General features: G+C 35.9%; 2 protein-coding genes and 1 long non-coding RNA gene across 3 annotated transcripts; 1 reads left to right on the top strand and 2 right to left on the bottom strand.

Moving 5' to 3' along the window:
• Positions 1-13: 13 nt before the first annotated feature.
• LOC126855898 (glyoxylate/hydroxypyruvate reductase A-like) lies at positions 14-2,083 on the top strand. Its single transcript, XM_050603965.1, has 4 exons — positions 14-443; positions 995-1,369; positions 1,449-1,813; positions 1,900-2,083. Exons 1-4 carry the CDS (start codon positions 347-349, stop codon positions 2,029-2,031), a joined length of 969 nt encoding a protein of 322 aa, XP_050459922.1. The 5' UTR covers positions 14-346; the 3' UTR covers positions 2,032-2,083.
• A 633-nt stretch (positions 2,084-2,716) lies between these two features.
• On the bottom strand, positions 2,717-4,208 carry LOC126855901 (translin). Its single transcript, XM_050603969.1, has 5 exons — positions 4,057-4,208; positions 3,515-3,620; positions 3,198-3,413; positions 3,047-3,126; positions 2,717-2,982 (listed from the first exon to the last, which is right to left on the bottom strand). The coding sequence occupies exons 1-5, from the start codon at positions 4,126-4,128 to the stop codon at positions 2,740-2,742; spliced, it is 717 nt and encodes a 238-aa protein (XP_050459926.1). The 5' UTR covers positions 4,129-4,208; the 3' UTR covers positions 2,717-2,739.
• Positions 4,209-8,497: 4,289 nt separating this feature from the next.
• LOC126855931 (uncharacterized) lies at positions 8,498-12,123 on the bottom strand. Its single transcript, XR_007688305.1, has 3 exons — positions 11,976-12,123; positions 11,376-11,618; positions 8,498-10,435 (listed from the first exon to the last, which is right to left on the bottom strand). It is a non-coding gene; the product is annotated as an uncharacterized LOC126855931 (long non-coding RNA).
• Positions 12,124-20,095: the final 7,972 nt, after the last annotated feature.

Below are 20,095 nucleotides of genomic sequence, written 5' to 3'. Positions count from 1 at the left end.
AAGTTGACATCCGCCACCGTGTGCTAAACGAGCAATATCGTTATATAAATAGAAAGTTTATCCACTTGAGCTGCACTTTCCGCATCTAAATTGAAATAGGTATATATTTTGGACATTGGAGAAAGAAGGATGCAAGAGACAGGGTGTAGAGAGTGCGCATTTGAAATCGCCCACGTGTAGTTGTCGATCATCGAAACGCGGTGATGAAGCGAGCGAGGCCACGTTATCAGCTTCGCTGATAGGGGAAGAAAAAAGGCGGAAATATATCAAATAGACGTGAGCGAGTCACACGCTTGACTCACGTAGCTCTAATCGCATATATGGCGGATTAAGACAGGCGTGTAACATGACGCAGATCGTCGCGGTTCTGTCCAGGATTCCTAGGTTATCTCACCATCTGCGACTGCGTTTGCCAAAGCTATGCGTTGTCGACGTTTCGCCAGGTACTTCATATTTCGTTTCGTATCTTGCACACAACGCGACATAACAGTTTGTGTCCTTGAATTTTCTAAACTCACTTAATTTTCCCCTCCGTGCCCCCTCGCGACGAGCACGTGTCGATTGCCCGCTGCCATTACGATTCCCTCCCACCTCCCCTTTCGCGTGAGCGCGTGCACGTAAAAAAATGAGCTAGAGCGGGAATTTTGACACATTCGAATTTTGGCGCGTATTTCTTCAAGCGATGATTGACGATTGAACCTAATAATCGATAATTATGCAAAAAGAAAACTGATTAGAAATAATATCGGAAAAAATGTCTTTATTGCTTTTATTACTTTTAGCATTTTGTGTATGACTATAATTTGGAAATACAATGGAGTTGCGTCAATATCTGAAATATTGTATTTGCTATAAAAAGTAAAAAATTTTTAAAGATATATATTTTTAATTTATTTTAATTAAAAAATACATACGTGTAAGTTTTAAAATTTATTTTATTCTAGCATTTATATGATTGCAGGATACATTTAATGTATGTTATTTTTTAATACAGAACAAGCAGATGTTTTGTCCAAACTTGACACAGCAGAAATATTAGTGGCCGATTGTGATTTATTAATACCTTATGCAAACAAATTAACATCAGTCAAATGGATACAGTCAACATGGGCTGGCTTGGAGAAATTTATTCCATTTGTACAGAATACGCAAAAAAATTATATACTCACTCGTTTCTCTGGTGAATTATTTGGGTTAGCCATGTCTGAATATGTGATAGCGCAAATTGTCAATTTTGAACGTGATCAAAGACAACAGTATGAGAATCAGAGGCTTGCTATATGGAAAGAAAATGGGAAACTGAAAAACCATAGGCTTATACGTGATTTGACCATAGGAATCTTAGGGCTTGGAACAATAGGGAAGATTAGTAAGTTATAAATCAAAAATTAAATATATCTAGTGTCAAGCAAAGTCTGTAAAAGTTCATTTCTTATTGTTCTTCATAGTGGCAGAGAAATTAAAGTTATTTGGTGCAACTATCTGGGGAATGACACGCAGTACACCAAAGGAAAAATTATCATATGTCGATGAATATAGAACTATAGATGGCTTGCAAGATATATTAAAGAATTGCGATTATATTATTAATATATTGCCATTCACCCAAAACACAGATGGACTTTTGAACGGGACCGTCCTACAACATTGTAAAACCAAAAATTCTGTTTTTATTAACATAGGCCGTGGCTCTGTTATTAGAGAAGCAGATCTGATAAATGCTCTTGAACAAAAGTGGATTTCGGCAGCTATTTTAGATGTGTTTGAGAAAGAACCATTGCCAAAAGAGAGCAAGTTATGGAATTTTTCACAAGTAATTATGATTTTCGTTAAATAAAAATTTCGTCAAATAAATAGGTTTTTATTTAGATTTTATTAGTGCTATTAATTTGTTTTTAGGTGACTATCTCACCACACATGTCTGGTGTGACAGTTGCACATGATGTTGCAGAGCAATTTGCTGCAAATTATGCTAGGTATATGCAAGGAGAAAGTATGATAAATATATTTGATTTTAATAAAGGCTATTGATTGTACTGTACCTGTATAATGTCATGTCAAAATAGGTGTCATAGAATAAAATATTTATTATTACTAAAAATACAAATCCAAACAAATAACAAAGTTTAGGTAAGGCATTTCAAAGTATTATATATCAGTACTGAAATACCAGAATTTTTGTTACATATAATTAAATTTTATATATATGTATATACACACTTACATATATAATTTTCAAAAGATTTATAGAAAGACAATATGACTACCTATTTTATATTTTCATTATATTTTAAATTAAATTTTATATCAAATACAATATCATACATGATAAATATGTCATAATATAAACAAAAACAAAAAAATCACGAATAATATATAGATTACTTATATATTATTATATATAAATAGATAAATATAAATTTATCTAGGCAATAAAAAAATATTAAGTATAAATTAAGTTACAATTAAAATTTTTACTTAATCGTATAAAATATCAAAAAGAAAATTATATTTTTGTACTTTTTATCAAAATTTTTAATATTTGATAATATTGGCAATTTGTCGAATGTTAAGAATCTAAAAGAGGAGAAATTTACTAAAAAAAGAATATATAAATCTTTGTTGTATATGAACTCACCATATTTTTGCAGGACTCATTGTACTCATTATGCTCATTGTACTCTTTATGCACATGGAGGTATATTAATGTGAAAGATTGCGGAAAGATATAAAAAAGATTTATACAATAGGGGTTTCTTCTTCATTAGGCCGAGGAGATGGTTTTAAACCACGAATACATAAGTCGTACACTACTTCTTCGATTTTTTTTACATCATATTTAAGCGCGTCAAAACGTTTTCTCAACATATCGTTCTTTAAGTTCAATAGTCGAAAACCAGCATTTAATTCATTGACGAATCTTGCAATTTCTATTGGCCGATCGTAATCACCATTGGTAACACTGTTTACAGCGAAACGACTCTAAAATGAATGAGTCATTATAAAACTATCATATGAGAAAAATATAGAAAATACATTCACATACCAATTCAGAAGATAATTGGAGTAGGCCCAATAAGAAATCTTCTAGATCTAGATGAAAACCTTCTTCTCTATTATCCTTTACTGCAAATAGAATTATTTTTAAGTATCATAATTATATATAATATGTGAAAATAAATATTTTGTTCATGTACCTCCTAATATTTCTGCGACGGTGTCTTTGGTGACCAAAACTTTTACTTCCAAATATACAACTAGAGCAACTAGAAAGCATAACCTCTGGGTAACAAAACGCCATTGATCGTGATAACGATAATACTGATTACTTGGTATCACTTCAGCCAGATTTGCATATTGTATCCTTACATCCTCAAATATTCTTCTTGCATTTGTACAATATACCGCTATGACTGTAAATTAAAATAAATATCATTTAATGTATAAAAGTTGTTATATATAAACCTGAAAGAAAAGTTTGATATTGGAAAGAAATGCACTACTAGAAACGTACTTATATTTTCGTCTACCACATCGTGTACTATATTGTGAATATTTTGTAATATCATTAAAATGTCTCTGGCACTCTTTTCAATACCCTTGACAATAACGCGGATTTTCTGCAAGGAAAAATAGTTTATAAATCTTTATCTGTACTTTCCCATGCTTTGAATCAGTTTTTGACAAATCAATAGTAAAAAAAATAATAAATTTCGTATCTCTTTACTAGCAATAAGATTTTCAAATTTTTGAAAATCTACAAGATACAAAAAAGAGCATTTAATTCTGAGCATCGTCAATGGGAAAGAAGGGTCAATGACATTTTCATATGTAAACACAGACTAATTCGCGCGAGATATATTTGCGTGAGAACCTGAAAAAAGATTCTTCGCGCAAAGGACACTACGTAATAATCCATATTCACGCTCGCGTGACATTTCCGAGTTTTTTGTTAGGAAATAAAACTGCGAATTGCAAAAAGTTCAACGACACAGGGTCCGACTTTAACATAACCTATCAACTCACAGTCGCTCTCGAGAAAAAAACGTTACACACCTCGCGTATTTCTTGTTCGTTGTTCAGATAATCCTGAAAGGAATTAAAGATCTCCGTTATTCTCGTAGACATTGTGTCTGTCTCGTTTCCGTTCCCGAGGAATAATTGCTATCGCGCGATATTGAACCGGATTGCGCATAAATTGGAGGTAAATCGCGCACTACACTCTACCGATAAAGTCAATGCCATTTTGACAGTTCAAGTTCACAGGTGCATAGTAGTTCGCCAAATACATCACAGATGGCGCTGTCATATAATTTAAAATCCAAAAATAGCTTTCCAAAAGTAAACATCCAAAGAGACGCAAAAGCGTCTTTTTATATTTATGTCTTTTGTATATAACTGATGAACATAAATACATCGTATTTATTTGCCATATTAAGAAATTTACGCATAAAAAAGTAGTAAAATTAAAATATATACAAATTTAAGTATAATTTATATAATTAGTTGCGAAAATAATAACGATAATATACTAAACTCGGCAACGCAAATTGACAAATTATTATTCAAGCATGAAGATGAAGTACAGAATAAATGAATATTATAACGATTTACATGTGCATTCCAAACATTATATGTCAGAAATCTTTTAAAAACTACGCTATTAATTATACAAATTAATAAACTTCAATGCAACATAATCTCTGACTGCGCGCATACCATTTGTTCATAATATTTAAAAAGACGGTAATTCTCTTTTAAACGCACACATCTAGTCTTAAAAAATATATAACTTTATATATTATAACTTTTATTCATATATTATATTGCGCTTAAACACTTTCTTTCGAATTTTAATAGTTTAATTAATTGAATTTCAAATCTCTTTTCCAATTTTGTGGTATCGGGAGCGTATCTCCCTTGATACTTATTAGAGGATACGACATAATATATAGCAAATTTGAGTTCGCGTGAGAGGCGCGTTCGTTGGCAAGGTCTCGCGGCGCGCTCAAGGTGTATAAATAGAAACCAGTAGGTCCTGCTGTGTGTGCGCGCGCGAAGTCGAAGGAAGGAAGGCGGCGGCGGCGGCGGCGGCGACGACACAGCGGCGGCTTGGAATTCTGCATACACACCGCCACCCGGCGCAGCTTCACGCACAGATCGCGGAGGATACATCCCCAAAGGGGGAGAGAATCTGCGGGCGTGTCATTGATCCCGATACACCGCGGTCGAACAACATCCGAGCGAGGAGGACTCGTTTTATGGAAAAATCTCCGCGCCCACGTTCACCAACGTGCGTTCGCGCTCTCGAGAGGAATTCGCCGATCGATCGATGTAGGAAGTATGAGAAACGCGACGTCTTTATCCGCGAAGAGAGAGAGAAATATTCATTTTTATAAAAAAAATCGATATAAATGAGCTGAGATTTTCTCTAAAGTATATGCATTCCGACAGAGTAGAAAATTGGATTCGATAAAATTACATTGGAATTTAATCCCTAATGAACAAGTTAATCTTCTTCTCCCTGATGATTCAACTAATAATAGAGTAATTTTCGGAGCTTTACGCTTAATGAGAATTGTTCCTACGAAATTACTGCGTAATGATAGTCTCATTACGCACTCCGGGGGTTTCATCTTATAACTACCTGACGACGATAGAAACGACGAAGGGATACCGGCCTTGCGACGGCCTTGTACAGAGGATCTTTTTATTATGCCATACTTCATTTTCGATAACTTCGATGCGCGAATCTTCTTCATACATATAATCCTGTTAATAAAAACGTTTGTCCAGCGTTGAAAATGATAATGATGCTGATAACATTCGTGAAAGCTTGCGGTATCTTTTCTCGTTATGTAAAGCGGTCAATAGCCCGCATACATATATACTTATGTATGTACGCAAACGAAGCTCGTCATGAAGGAAAAGGAGAAGGGCCACAATGGAATCCCGTTAAGCTTCGCATTCCTCGTCCTCGGAAAACGTCAATCTCAATCAAATCCTGCTAGGACAAGTAAATTTTTGGTAACCTCGCGGGAATGCTCCTTGGTATCGTCGATACCGCGGTGTACCCGCGCTATTTTTAGCATCGCCGATCTTATCTTGCCGAGAAAATAACGCGCCCGTACATATGCGGGCCCCACCGACGACGTAAAGGGACTTCTGCTCTGTGGCCCCCGAGGCGTTCCCGCGGTTAACAACGACTCGCATGAGCAACACCTCGCGTGCTAAACAATCGTGAAATTGCAATTCCCTGGAAAAGAGAAAATTTCGCTTAAAAAAAAGTAACATATATCCAGGAAACGAATTCGATTGATTATATTGAGAAAGAATGAACGTTTAGCTGTTAATTTTACTATAATATTGTATAACGATTTAATTTAAAGATTTGCTTGTCTTCTATATTGTCCGTTTTCTTCTTTATTTTACAACGAAATCTAATAATGATTAAGCAAAAATCTAGATTGAATTATTTAATGTATAATTTTTATGATCGAAATGATTATTGAAAAAAAAAATATATAAAAAAGAATTATAGAATATTTTAGATAACCAGGATTGAAATTCTCGCGTGCCAAGGAGTCTTTAAATAAATCCGATATTTTGTAATCACTTTCGCCGCATTGCTTTCGAATTACGGACAAATAGGCGAAATGCGTACATCGAGATAATAGCAATGGCAACGCGATGGCGGAAGCGTTTTACAATTCAATATTTGCGCATTAAACAGGTTTGCTCAAATTAACATAAGCTCGGCGTGTGTAAAGCAATTCATCATATGTACTTGCATAAATATGGAAACGGATACATTCAAACTGGTAATCGGAAAAATAAGAGGTACACAATGTTTTCTTTGAGGACTCAGTCGAGTAACGCGTATAAGATTTCATTGTTATCATTCAAACATTATTCGGTTATTAATTTTTATCTGATTTAAAATAAAAATAATTATAATATACATTTCATTTTATTCTATATAATTATAGATTAATTAATCACGCACGTACAAACACATCGACATGTTTATCATTAAGTGCACGTCTTACGTGCACTTAATTATATTCTGAGAGAATATTATAAATTGGTAAAATGAAGAGAGTGGTTGGAAGTTTACATATCTGGCGAGGTAATCTGGCGAAATCTCGAAACCGCATCTATATGTACGTGCACCGATTGTAAGGGCGATTCACATCCGTGATGTGAATGTTGCTTAACGCGAAAGAGTATATGCGTAACACATGTAAAATGCAACAGCGTAAATGTCAGGGTCATCAGCAGACTCGAGTAAATACCAATTAAATGCCAATGGCTCCGTCCGATTTATACTTGTGGAAAACAAATATTTTCTCACATACCAATCTCTCTCTCTCTCTCTCTCTCTCTTTCTCTCTCTTTGATGGGAAATCATGGAAGAAGCGAGATTGTTAAATATCGGACTGGATTTTTTCTCATGAACGCATTTTGATGTTTTATATCGATATCCTTATCCACTTTATTGAAGTTTTTTCTACTTCTTTTTCCCGTCATTCTTTTCTATTTTTTATTTTTTTCTTCTACTGTCTCTTGAGATGCAAAGCGAAAAATATGTAATTCGCTTTTTTAGCCATGCGAGAGAGACGGAAATATATTTCAATATTAATCGCGTCATTTAATCGTCTTGAATTACACTTGCTTCGATTTTATTCGAATACAACGCGTGTTCTCATACAAAGGAAAGGAGTCAAAAATGAGATTCACAAGATACTTGTCAATATCGCGAAAAACTGAACGGGAGATAAACGAGGCTCGCTACGTCGTTAATGCGTCGTGCGCGCGTCTATTAATTTCCTTCACCGGGAAATACGTATACCGTGAAAATGCCGATAGATTTTGTCCGGTAGCTCGCAGACAGCTCAAAACTGGTTACACGGTGAGCGTTTGCTCAACGGTGCGTATTAGATTGCTGCGATTACTCAAAGTACACTCTAACTAACGGGGTATCCATTATATTCGCGCAAATTTACTCGCCAATTTGCCCTTGCCTATATTCACATTACTTTAATCAAGATTTAATCGCACTCGACTCGCACTCTAAAAGAAACAATGTAGATCGGGACGAAATAAAGGTAACTGTTCGTTCCGATACGGTGTCCGCGCACGTCGGCTCCGAAAGCCGCTAGCGAGAAGTTCTCTCTCCTAGAGAAGAGAACCGTGTTTGTAATTAAAATCGCAGACAGCCGAGAACGAAGATACGCTCATATCCTAAGCCTGAATTCACACCAGAAACCGCTAGCGTTACTCATTTAAGTGCAAAAACATTTACAAGCTATAATCTCATTCACGCGAAACTGTAAAAATTAGACTTTAAACACAATGATTTGTTTGTTGAATAGATTAAGAGTTTTATATATATTTTTTATATTATTATCCTGTAAATTATATTCTTATGACACGTAAGAACAAAAAACATTACTATATTGAAATAAAATATGTGCAGATCATTGCGTTTCATAAATCATGAAACGCAATGATCTGCACATGAAAAAACATTACTATTGATATAAAATATGTGCAGATCATTGCGTTTCATAAATCATGAAAGTTTAATTTCCAGACTCAATGTGGAAGGTTCGCTCGTCCCTCTTGCCGGTGTGAACTCTGTGTAAGAGATCGAAATAGGAGGAACAGACGCGGAGAGGATGATAGGACATGTTCGTTCCGCAAACTAAACTCACAGTCTTGTATTGGTGGCGCCGTGTTGAAGAAACGTCCTCGGGCGATATATCTTTTTTTACATCACGACTCGACAATTTCCTATCCGCCGATTGCGAATCATTACCGATATGATAATGGCATGATACCGGACCGTTAAAAGCCGCGAGCGCGATTCGCGGAGGAATCCGCGAAAGTATCCGAACGAATCGTCTTCAAGATCGCGCTCATTTGGCCTAACATTCTTCTTAATTATATACCTATATTTATATATTTTACGGAAAATAAATATCCAACTGTTAATTAAAATAAATTCAAATAAACCTCAATTAAATGTCGAAGATTCAGAGATGTCGTAGCCTTATGACGCGCGTCTCTTGTCGAAAATAAATATTAATGTTTTTTAATTCATCCTCTCATTCATTCTTTGATCCCTTTTTTTAAGATGTAATTGTGGATCAAATATCCCGGACATCTATCCTATCGATCAAAATGCTTGTTGCATTATTCCACGCAACGCACTCGACTAATTGTTAAAGTCCACATCGCGCGCATAGTTACATAAAAACTTAAGTACAACGTATAAACATCCAGGCTATGTAATTATGAATTTTATGCATTCAATTACGTGAGATTATGCTCGATGCGTCGCTTGTCAGCGAGATATATGTATATATATATATATATATTTGTCAGATACCGCGCGACGCAATTTTCTCGCCGCGCATCTTTCTCGTGCATCAGGTGAATTCGTCGCATATGCAAAACGCATTACGAGATACGAATCTCAGAGCGAATAATAAAAATTTGTTGATGCATTATGGATATTGCACGCTAGATTACCTTGCGCAAAAACCAAGCTGACCTTATGTTGTCGGTTGCTCTTGGTGATACATATTAAGTAGCAGAGTAAATCCTTTTAAAAAATAAGTCTCTCAAAATGAAGCACATACAGGGTAAACTCAAACATTCCGATCAGACTCTGAGATTTTATAGAAAATTTAATTCTGAACAGAAAGTCCAATAAATGGGTCAAAAAATGCTTCCTTAAAAAGTCAAAATTAAGTTTCTTTTCCCGTGACATTAAACATCTGTATGTGTGTATTATTCTTTTTCTTCCCGCTTTTAAATTGTCTTTTCTAATTAGATAAATCCATTAAGTTTTATGTTATGATAGTAGACGAAACGATCGATATTCTTAACAAAGCATGCATATTCATAACGCTTTTCAAAATTATTCGCAGAGATCGCTGCTTCGAGAAGTCGGCAAAGGAACGCTGAACTTTGCTCTTTACCGTACGTATGCTGTCGCTTGGCGAGACATTATTACGATCATTACTACTTGTCATGTTTCTCCTCTCGCAACGCGTACGAGGTCGCATTAAATTCGAATTCCGGTGAGAGACCTCCGTAGTTCTCGTGCACGCCTCGTCGCATTTGCATATGTAAAATGCCTTGTGCGAGATGCGCGGATGATATCGGTTATCAACCTCGATTAGGTATAAATTAAATCGCGTGCAAAAATATGTCGAGCAAAACACGCGAGAGTAAAAGATGAACGAGACGATTTTTCGCTTGAGCGGATGAGACGCTTTCGCATCTCGCTGCGATTTGGCGCGTCTTGGCGCGAAACCAGCCGGTGTTGAGACTCCACCAACAGGTCCGGGGAACCGACTCGCTGGACTAGTTAATAAATTATCGTAGTATCCGCCATCTTCATCCGCGCACAGACTCGCGTCGCCTGCAAAATAAAAGTACGCGAAAAGTATAAGAAAAAAAAGGAAAGATAAATATCTCGCGTCGTCAAGATGTTTTTCTCCGACTTGCGTTTTAACGAATCTCGAACGCGGAGAGTCGCATCGCTGCGGATTGGCCTGCCCGTTAATGGAGTCGTTGCGTATTGCCGTAGCTGGACTCTGTCGTATTCTAAGCCGTAATGGCCGACGATAAAATCTGCCTATATATTCCTGCGCGCTCGACCGACGTTAATTAACGCCGCCGGTTCTCGCGTCTTCTTGTCCATCCACGAACGTTTCGCGCAGACGAAATCTATCTATCTATCTACGATCGTCCGATTCTCGGAAGATCGCACATCTATTAAAGAAAGAAAAAAAGAGATAAAAAAGAGAGATAAATTTGAGTGGCCTTGGTGATCTTCATCCTTGGCGCTTCGACTCATTTCCGATCAGCGGCTGATCGGAAATATAGACTTTAATAAACGTAACGTTTAGATGCACGGCGCGTCTAAAAAGCGTTTTTATAACAATGTACATTAATGTTGCGCCGCAAGTTTAAGAAGATAATTAACTTGGAACCTTAATTAAATTTTATTGCTTGAAATGCCCTATAAATAATGCCTACATTTTTTGGAAAAATGTCACTACTTTATTTCACGTATTCTTGCCGTCAAATAAATAATATAAATTTAGTGCAGAAAGAAAGAGGATAAAATCTCCCCTAAAAATCACAATTTTCAAGTAAATGCATGATTATGCATGAAATGCATTTATATATACAGTGTGGCTCAAAGTATGAAATTATGATATTGAATTTAATTGAATTTAATTAAGAGTCAATTCCATTTCCACAATTACTCGTACTAATAGATTGGTCTAATCACGAATTTAATGGATCCGAGGAGAGCTTTTTGTAAAAATAAAGATATATAAAAATATACATACGCATTATAGTATTTTCTCGATCACCGGGTATAAAAACGTGGGTGTGCACCGATTCGCCAAAAAGGCGACGAACGGAATCCGAGCCGGCGCCGAAAACGCATGCCGTACCTGCGTACTTCCTCCTGCGAGGAAGGTCGCGCTTATTTTCGCGGGACTGCCTTAACCATAAATGGGCCGCAGCCTCCGGGCAGTAACTTTTTTTATGATCATGCCGGATCGCCGCTGTTGAATATCACATCGGATCTGTAAACGATATATACAATTTTAATAATCAGTATCTAGTACTTTTGAAAAATTCACTGATATTTGTTATAATGAATATCATTGATATTTGTTCGAATAAGGCCCTACGCCCTACACAATAAAGAAAATATTAGGAATAGGAATAAATTTATATAAATAAATATTAAATATTAAAAAGAGCAATTTGGAATTATTTTACTTCAATTATTATTAATTTTTATTTTAGTAGGCATTAAATTTTACTAATGCTACCAATTAATGCTGCGTTTATTCTAGCAAAACAATGCTCGAGAAGCGAGTCCCATAAATCCCGAACTTCATAAGATTCGTTTAAATGAGCATTATTTAAAGCCGTACCTGTGTATAAATTATCTGGCGCCATATTTCCAAATTACGATGCCCGTAATTTACAGGGTCCCGGCGCTCTTTAATCGCGCGTGTCGTACATACACGGTCTTGACATAAGATTGAACCTTACAAATTACGGACTTGCAGCTCTTTTTCTCTCTCTCATGAATTCCGAAAGCGCGCGTGCACCGTGAATGTCACAAGCATGTGCATTAAACTATACCGTGGTTTCGGGTAGGAGAGGCGTTCTTTCGCGTTAGTTCGTGCGACCTTCATCGGACTTCGCCGATGAGAGATATGCCACGCGAGTGAGAACGCAGCGTGGATCTACAGGGTGGCGAATAAAAAAAGCCAGTCCCGTTAATTATCTCGCAAGGAGGTAAAGACCAAAGGCATGGCGATGTTCGAGAAAAAAAAACTCTTTGTCAATCACGACATTATGGAAGAAATCGGAAAGATAAAAAATCCTTTTTTATTTTATACTTTACTACAAAGAGACATTGATAATAAAAATTTTATTTTTTAAAAATACGCAAAAAAAAGAAAGAAAAACAAGACCCGTACGTGCTCATATAATGTTTGTACGAATTTATCAAATGTAAATTATTATTACTAATAGACTAGATTGAATAAGATAAGTTATCAATTTATTTAAGAGATTAACGAGTATATCAATGCAGTCAGTTTCGGTTCATTATTAGCATATAATAGTGTCAAAATTATTCGCGCTGACATCGAGTATCGATATCCATCTTTTGTCCGTTGAAAAGGAGAAGAGGAGAAAAGCTTTTCGAAAGCGATCGCCTGGTATATTAAAGTCGTTCGATACTCGCGTTTCTTGCCTTGGCTTCTTGTCTTCTCTCACGACACGTTACAACGGCTCGAACAATTTGTAAAGGAAAAAGAGTTGCGGTTACGCGTCGAGTTATTCCGCTTCGTGTCATCTTTCTCGCTATAACGTACATGTACGTGTGCGTATGTATGCGTTTCGATTAATTCCGCGAGAAGTCGGCCAAAAGAGCGACCGAAAGCCACGATGAGGGTCCGATCTCTCCATGAATCCGTGACGAGACTGAGGGACGAGATATGTGTGTGTGTATGTGCGTATTGTGTGTGTGTAACGAAAGAAAGAGAAGGAGAGAAAGAGAGAGAAGGAGACCGGCTCTCTTATGGGCGAAGTATATACGACTTCCCCTCTCTCGCTCTCCCTCTCCTCGACGAACGGCCATCGAAAGATGCTGCTGCCCGCCGTTCTCTCACGTGGCTTACGCACATAGATACATACATTATCATCGCGAGTGAGCGAGCGAGCGAGCGAACGAGCCGAGCCGTGTACCTTAGCCAGCCACCCGCGGTTAGTTCACCGGTTAGCGGTTAGTGGGTGCCAGGCTCGCCGATGGGCCGCGCATACCGTGCGTGTCATCGTCGTCGTCTCATCGTCGAGGCATTCCGCTTAGTCGCCCGATACGCATGCCACGTACTACGATAGGGAGAACCTCGCGCGCGCTACACGTGACAATTCGAAAGTTCTGCGCGCGCGCGCGATATCCGTCACGCCCGACAAAGTGTGATTAAGCTGGAGGAGGACGCGAAATTAATCGCGCGCGATAGGGAGTGGGGGGAGAGGGTAAATGAAAAAGGGAGAAGGCGGGATCGATTAACGATGTGAAAAAAACGCGAGCGAAATCGCCGCCTCGAAAAGGCGGATCGTCGCGACGGATTTCGCAAGGACGTCTGAGAGACCATGTCTGCGGTTGGGGATAGATTGCGAGCGATCGGCTAGTAATCGCATGTCGTTGTCGTCGTCGTGATGGTTTTTCCGAATCGTCATCGTCGCGTCGAGTGAGTATTAATTACGACAGGAGGAATTCTCTCCGTCGCGATAATGGCGAAGTAATAAGTAAAAATTTCTTTTTTTCTTCCATAATTTCTTCTTCCTTTTCGACGTCGTTCAGCTTTTCATGCGTTTCTCAATCACGGTCCAGAGAGTGTTTCCGTTTATGTAATCATACATTACAGCTGATACCGAAGACGGACGGAGAGATATCGCACGTGCGGGCATCGAAATCTCTCCAAATCGAGTCTCTAGGATGGATCGAACATGCGTTCACGCGATTTTCCCATCTTTACATCATCACGTTGCGTTTTCTACAAAACAAGAGAGAAAGAGTGTATAGATGTGTGTTTACAAGAAATTGCCGCATAAGTGCAGCATGGGATGGACTTTCGTCATCAACGAATGCAACGGCGATCGTAAACCGCACAGTGTCTCGATAACGAAACGGTGAAATCACGCACAAGACAAGCAACTGAACGGCCTGTCTGTGCGATTCGCGATGATCATAAAAGTGATATTGTTATCGTCTTCGCGTGTGCTTGCGCGATATCTCCGTTTATCGATGTTGTATCTATTTTGCTCGGATTTCGCTCTTCGATTTCAGGCAATTTGCATTGCTCTCGATTATACAGATTATATTTGCTAATAAGATGTAAAGAGTTAAACGGAATAGGAAGTTTCGGTAGGCGTAACACGATTTCTTTTTTTCTTCAACTTTCAAGTAATAAATTGGCGTTTCGATACAACACACACACACACACACACACATACTGATTCACGATCAAGAATCATCGTAGCAGAGAAGAGACCTTGCACGCACCTAGAATACGTCGAACGTTTATATAACGGCTTTCGAAAGTATGCAAGGGGATCTGAAAGAATTTACAGATAGACGATAACAAATGAAAGATGACTACAATTACAAGAAACAAAGATTGAAGAAAGAATAAAAAAGAGGCAGAGACTAGTAAAAATAAAATAATTTTGCATCTATCAGTGGACATATTTCGCTTTATGTTGAAAAATTAAATCAAAATTTCTTGCAACATCTTGTTTTACATATATTTTATTGCACCTAGGAAGAGATATCAAGAGACGAAGAGAAAGATATTTCGTGAAAGAGACGGAAAGAGAAGAGGAGAGACGGGCGTGCGCCCGCCCGGCGATTTGAATACCAAATCACCGCTTCTTGTACAATTCCCCCTTGCCTTGTTTCTCTCTTTCTTTCTTCCTCTTTTCGTATTCCGTCCCGGGTACCTACGACCTTTTCACGTCTACCTGCGTGCTACCCGTGTATTTTTAGGCGTGACACGCTTTCATTGTACCGGTCGGCTGGACCACCTCCGCAAAAATAACTCTTTGCAAAAAGCACCTCACGCAATAAAACTTAAAGTGCGATGCCTTTTATGTCTCTTTCTCTCTCTCTCTCTCTCCCAAATCCAAAATATTTTACCGCTTATCAAATTCCTCAATCCTTCATTTAATAACGTTAAATTATATTCCTGCCATCGATAATCATAAAATAACATGCAGGAGATAAAAAAATACACATGTACACACACAATAATTTGAAGTACTCTAGTGATTATTATATTCTAAATAAAGTAAAGATTTTTTCAACTTTGTTTTTATACTTGTTAAGAATTAAATATACTTATATCTCTTGCTTATTTGATTGAAATTCTTCGTCTAAAACTATTTCATTCTCATCAACTTATTATCAAGATTATCCTTGATGTATGTTATATAAAATGTATATAATTTTAATAATCTCGATATTAAAAAAATAATGTGTGAGAGAGAGAGAGAAAGAGAGCAAAAAAATACATAATAAAACACAATTACAGGACAGATTCTTTTCCCAACTTTCTCCAAAAATGTTTCTCTTATTTTTGGAAACCTCGATCTTCGATCGATAATACCTCGATGACTAGAAATCAGATTTTTAATATCGTCGAAACCAACCGTATAATGTTAAGTGTCGTATAATCATATAGATTGAGATATAAAACTGCATAAGAAAGCCCTGCATTTACGTTAAAAACTTGTGCAATTACCTCTCAATTAAGATTATCGTTATACTCGGGTAACATTTTAATGAATCCAGATACCACATCACGGCGATGTCCTGAAGGCGAGTGGGAATTACCGTGGGAAGAAGGCTGTAAAAAGGACAGACCAGATGAAGACAAGAAAAAAAAAAAGGATCAGAAGGAGAACCGAGTTAACTTGGTTTAGCCTCTCCTAGGCTTTGTCTGTATGAGAGGACAGAGACATAGCCTAGAATAGGTTAGGTCAGGACTCGTGTTGGCCATGGATCATCGCTGGGCGCTGGATACATGATCCGCGGCGCCAGCCGCAAGGAGGGGAAAGAACAGGGCACGCCCAAGGTCAAGCTCAAGGTTAACAATCTGTGAGAACGATCTAAAGGACGTTGCGCGCGTCGGGATACACAATATATTCGCCAGAAACTTCGATTAACGCGCATTTTTTCTATGCGTTCGAAAAATTCACGCCTACGTGACATAAGGAATAATATAGATTATGCGATCATCGGAAATCTGTATTTACATTTCTTAAGCTAAATATACATACGTGTCAATACGAGCAACTGTGCCGTAATAGAAATATTATCTAAGGCAAGTAAATATATTATTTCTTTTGTATATATGTGTAAGAGCGTAGATTCTTTAGGACTACGTGCGTATATCGATAAATGGCTGCTTCGAGTACATTGTCGGAATCAAAGATCGCTTTTTTATCGAGCATTGATAAGTCAACTGCATTATCTACTGTGGAACAAATGGAAACTATTTTGTTTTCTAATTATTATTCTACAAATTAATAAATAAATAAATATAGAATTAATAAACATATTTACTCGCTAATAAAATAAATAAAATATTAATAAGCTGATCTAAATTTTTTACAATGCTTCTAAAAATCTCGATTTCTATCATTTACAAGCGAATGCAACCTTCAATTTTCTACTCATTGGGATTCATCGATTCATTCATTGCTAATTCTTTGATTAAAAAATTATTGACTAGATTAAAAAGTTTTTTGTTAATAGCGCATGTTGAAAGAAAAGTATATTTTATAAATTTGGATGAAGGATTACTCGCGGTACATTGTACATGGAATGGAATATATATGTATATACATATCTAAGATTCAATAAAATTCTCATTAATCCAATACATTTCACATTTTAATTTAATTACCGTCTCACAACTTGCGACTCTTATCATATGAAAATTATACGTCGAGATCAATCAATGTAGACAATTCCCGAAATCATTCGCTTTTCTCTCAACGCCGCTGTTTCAACGATTTTCGGGAAAATCAAAATTTATTCGCAAATATACAGTATACATCATTCGTGTGAATTTCTCGAAACACTTTCCTATCCTTATCCGCCGACTCGCATATTATATATTCTCTATTAAAAAACGATTTCGAAGGAGAGCACAGAATGTATAAAATAATCGCTATGAATCGCCTTCATGAACTTGATTCTAAGAGCATAGAAACGTATATAGCTCAAAGGTACACTGCAAGCATATAAAATATCGTTCTTGCTTGCATATATGTGCGATTGCACTCATCCGATCCATTTGTAAATCGTATCGCATTCGAAATGAAAACGAAATCATACCTTTTTTTTTTCTCAGACATATATGTTTTATAAAATATCATGAGAAGGGACACATTGATCTTGCTGGCAAAATTATTACTTAAAGAATTACATTTTGTAATCTCGTTTTTGTTCAATTTTTTAGGTACGCTGATAATGAGCAAAACGATAATACATGTCAATGCGCGACATCTCTTTCAGTCTACAGCGGAGATATTGGCTAGATATTATTTCGATCGGCACGAAATTATGCTATCACTATAAAGACTATATACAAATATGAATTAATCGAAAGATAAATAGAACAATTCGTATTAAAGATAAACTTTATCTAATCGCTCTGTGTGATGTAAATAAATTAATTGTTTTTGCTTTTCTCTACTACATAGTGTGTAACGTGCTATGCGCAATTCTTTCGAAATATGTATTTTAAAGATGATATAGTTGTTCTTAGATTAAGTATTTTCTGATAATAGACTGATAGACTTTACTTCGTAAAATTTAATATGACGTGTCTTTCATTATGACAAAAAGTTTCTTCAATAATAGAAATCGTAATTATGTAAATAAAATTTATATTATACTTCTACATTGCTAAAGGCTTTGAGAAATATTTATTTCATGTGATTGAGTTGAAAAGATTTTTGTGAAAGTAAATTTTATCAAGCTAAATGTAATTGTGTAACTGTTTAAACACCGAGAAAATCCGAGCAAAAAAATGCAAAATTGATTTTCCTATCCTAGTAATATGCAAATTATCGATATATAATAAAGTAATAATAATATTAAAATGTCTTTTCTTAACATCTTTAAAATTCGTCGAACATATATTATTGTATTTGACTCTGATAGTATCATAATATATATTATGAAGTAAAAAATAATTATTTAAGTCCTTTTATATAATTAATTCCAAGATAGATATACAAATTTCGCAATAACAATATTCAAAAACATTATTTTTTATCCTCACGTTTTATTCAATTTCACATCAAAATTTCGTTTTGAAGTATTATTTCTTCCTTGTATCACAAAGATTAAAAATTGTGAGCAGTCAAATATGTTTGTGACCAAATGTAAAACTCTAGAAAAAAAACTAAATTTTTATAAACATTTCTGTATATATATGATTTCATATAATCGCGTCGATTATGTAAAAGAACTTAACTTAAAAATAATTAAATATTTTTAACTTTAACAATTAAGAAGCAGTCTCTCTGTGACACAATGATTATCAACTGATTCAGTAAACTTCAATTTGTCCGAATAGTATGATTTTTGTGTGCATATAATATTCCTGATTCACAATATAATAAATAATTATTTAATATTATACTACTTGCGGAATATGCGCGAAATTTGACCAAATTATACAAATGCTGCATCTCAACGAGGCGCTTTTGATTATAATTTGATCAGTTGATAATCTCTTGTGTAAAACAAAAAATATACGTATACTATATTTATCGACTAAACATAACTCTTGCTAAAGAAATGTAAGTTCAGGAAATAGTGTCTCTAGATTTTCTATTCCCGTGATGTCTACTTATTTTGACAGTTACTTCGCACGTTGCCTTTTACATATTCCCCTCTGTACGTGCATTTCTTATTTTTTCTAGTCAATAATTTGACTAAGGCCTACGAATCTAAAGTGCTTGCTCATAAATATGATATGTGTAATCGAGTAAAATGTAATATGTGTAATATATATATATGTATATCTATGTGATGATAAACTTGAATATTGTAGCGTAGCAGGATTAATTACGTGGAGCTGCGTTATTTGCCGGCATCGGTGTTGCCTCAATATTATTACATTTTAATTCTAATTTCCAATATGAAAAAAAACTGATAAAAGCTGGTCATCACATGGTCCCGACAATGAACATGCTTAATCTGATCGTAACTTTGTATTCCAATGAGTATATATATATATACGTTGCTCGTAAATGTATTTTTGTATCTCAATATATACGTTACATAAATAGATATAATCGCAATAGCGATACCGACACAGCTCGCGCTCCACGACCAAGTTTACGAAGAATTGTGATTTTCCCTAAGCAGAAACGAACGATTTCCATTACAATTATATATTATCGGAAATAAACGAAATTATCTCTAAGACAATCACTGGAATGTGGTAATGACGCTCGCTTGTCGACCAATTTAAGGATCTCTTTCGTTTCTACTTCTCTCCTTATTCGGATTAAACATCCTTAAAATCTGGGCTTGAATAATAATCTTCCTGTATATATTGATCAACAGTCTGATATGAAAAAATTCACTAACCGTGATGGGACGTAAACATTTATCCTATTAAGTCTGCCAACAGTTCTTCTTTGATAAACTTCTCAAAGATTCGAAAAAGTTGTATTTTACGAGTTCCGGCAAGATATCGTCACGACTCATCATCATTTTGTTTTCATTCTTATTGCGTAGGAATAGGTTCTTTCAAGGAACACTCTTACAATTCTTTCAATTTGCCAATGTCATTCATTGTGTGTTATTAATGACGATAAAACTTTAGCAAAGAATTTTTCCAAGTAGATTACAGATATTATACCTCATATATATACATTAAGACTTGTATGTAATTCTGGTTCTTGTAGAAAATAAGATTCTACATGTGTTTTAAGATATGTCACTAAAAAA

Source organism: Cataglyphis hispanica, chromosome 17 (genome assembly GCF_021464435.1).
Source record: "Cataglyphis hispanica isolate Lineage 1 chromosome 17, ULB_Chis1_1.0, whole genome shotgun sequence".
NCBI classification, from domain to species: domain Eukaryota; kingdom Metazoa; phylum Arthropoda; class Insecta; order Hymenoptera; family Formicidae; genus Cataglyphis; species Cataglyphis hispanica.
Note: the sequence above shows the minus strand (reverse complement) of the source record. Positions and strands in the feature narration are given on the sequence as shown.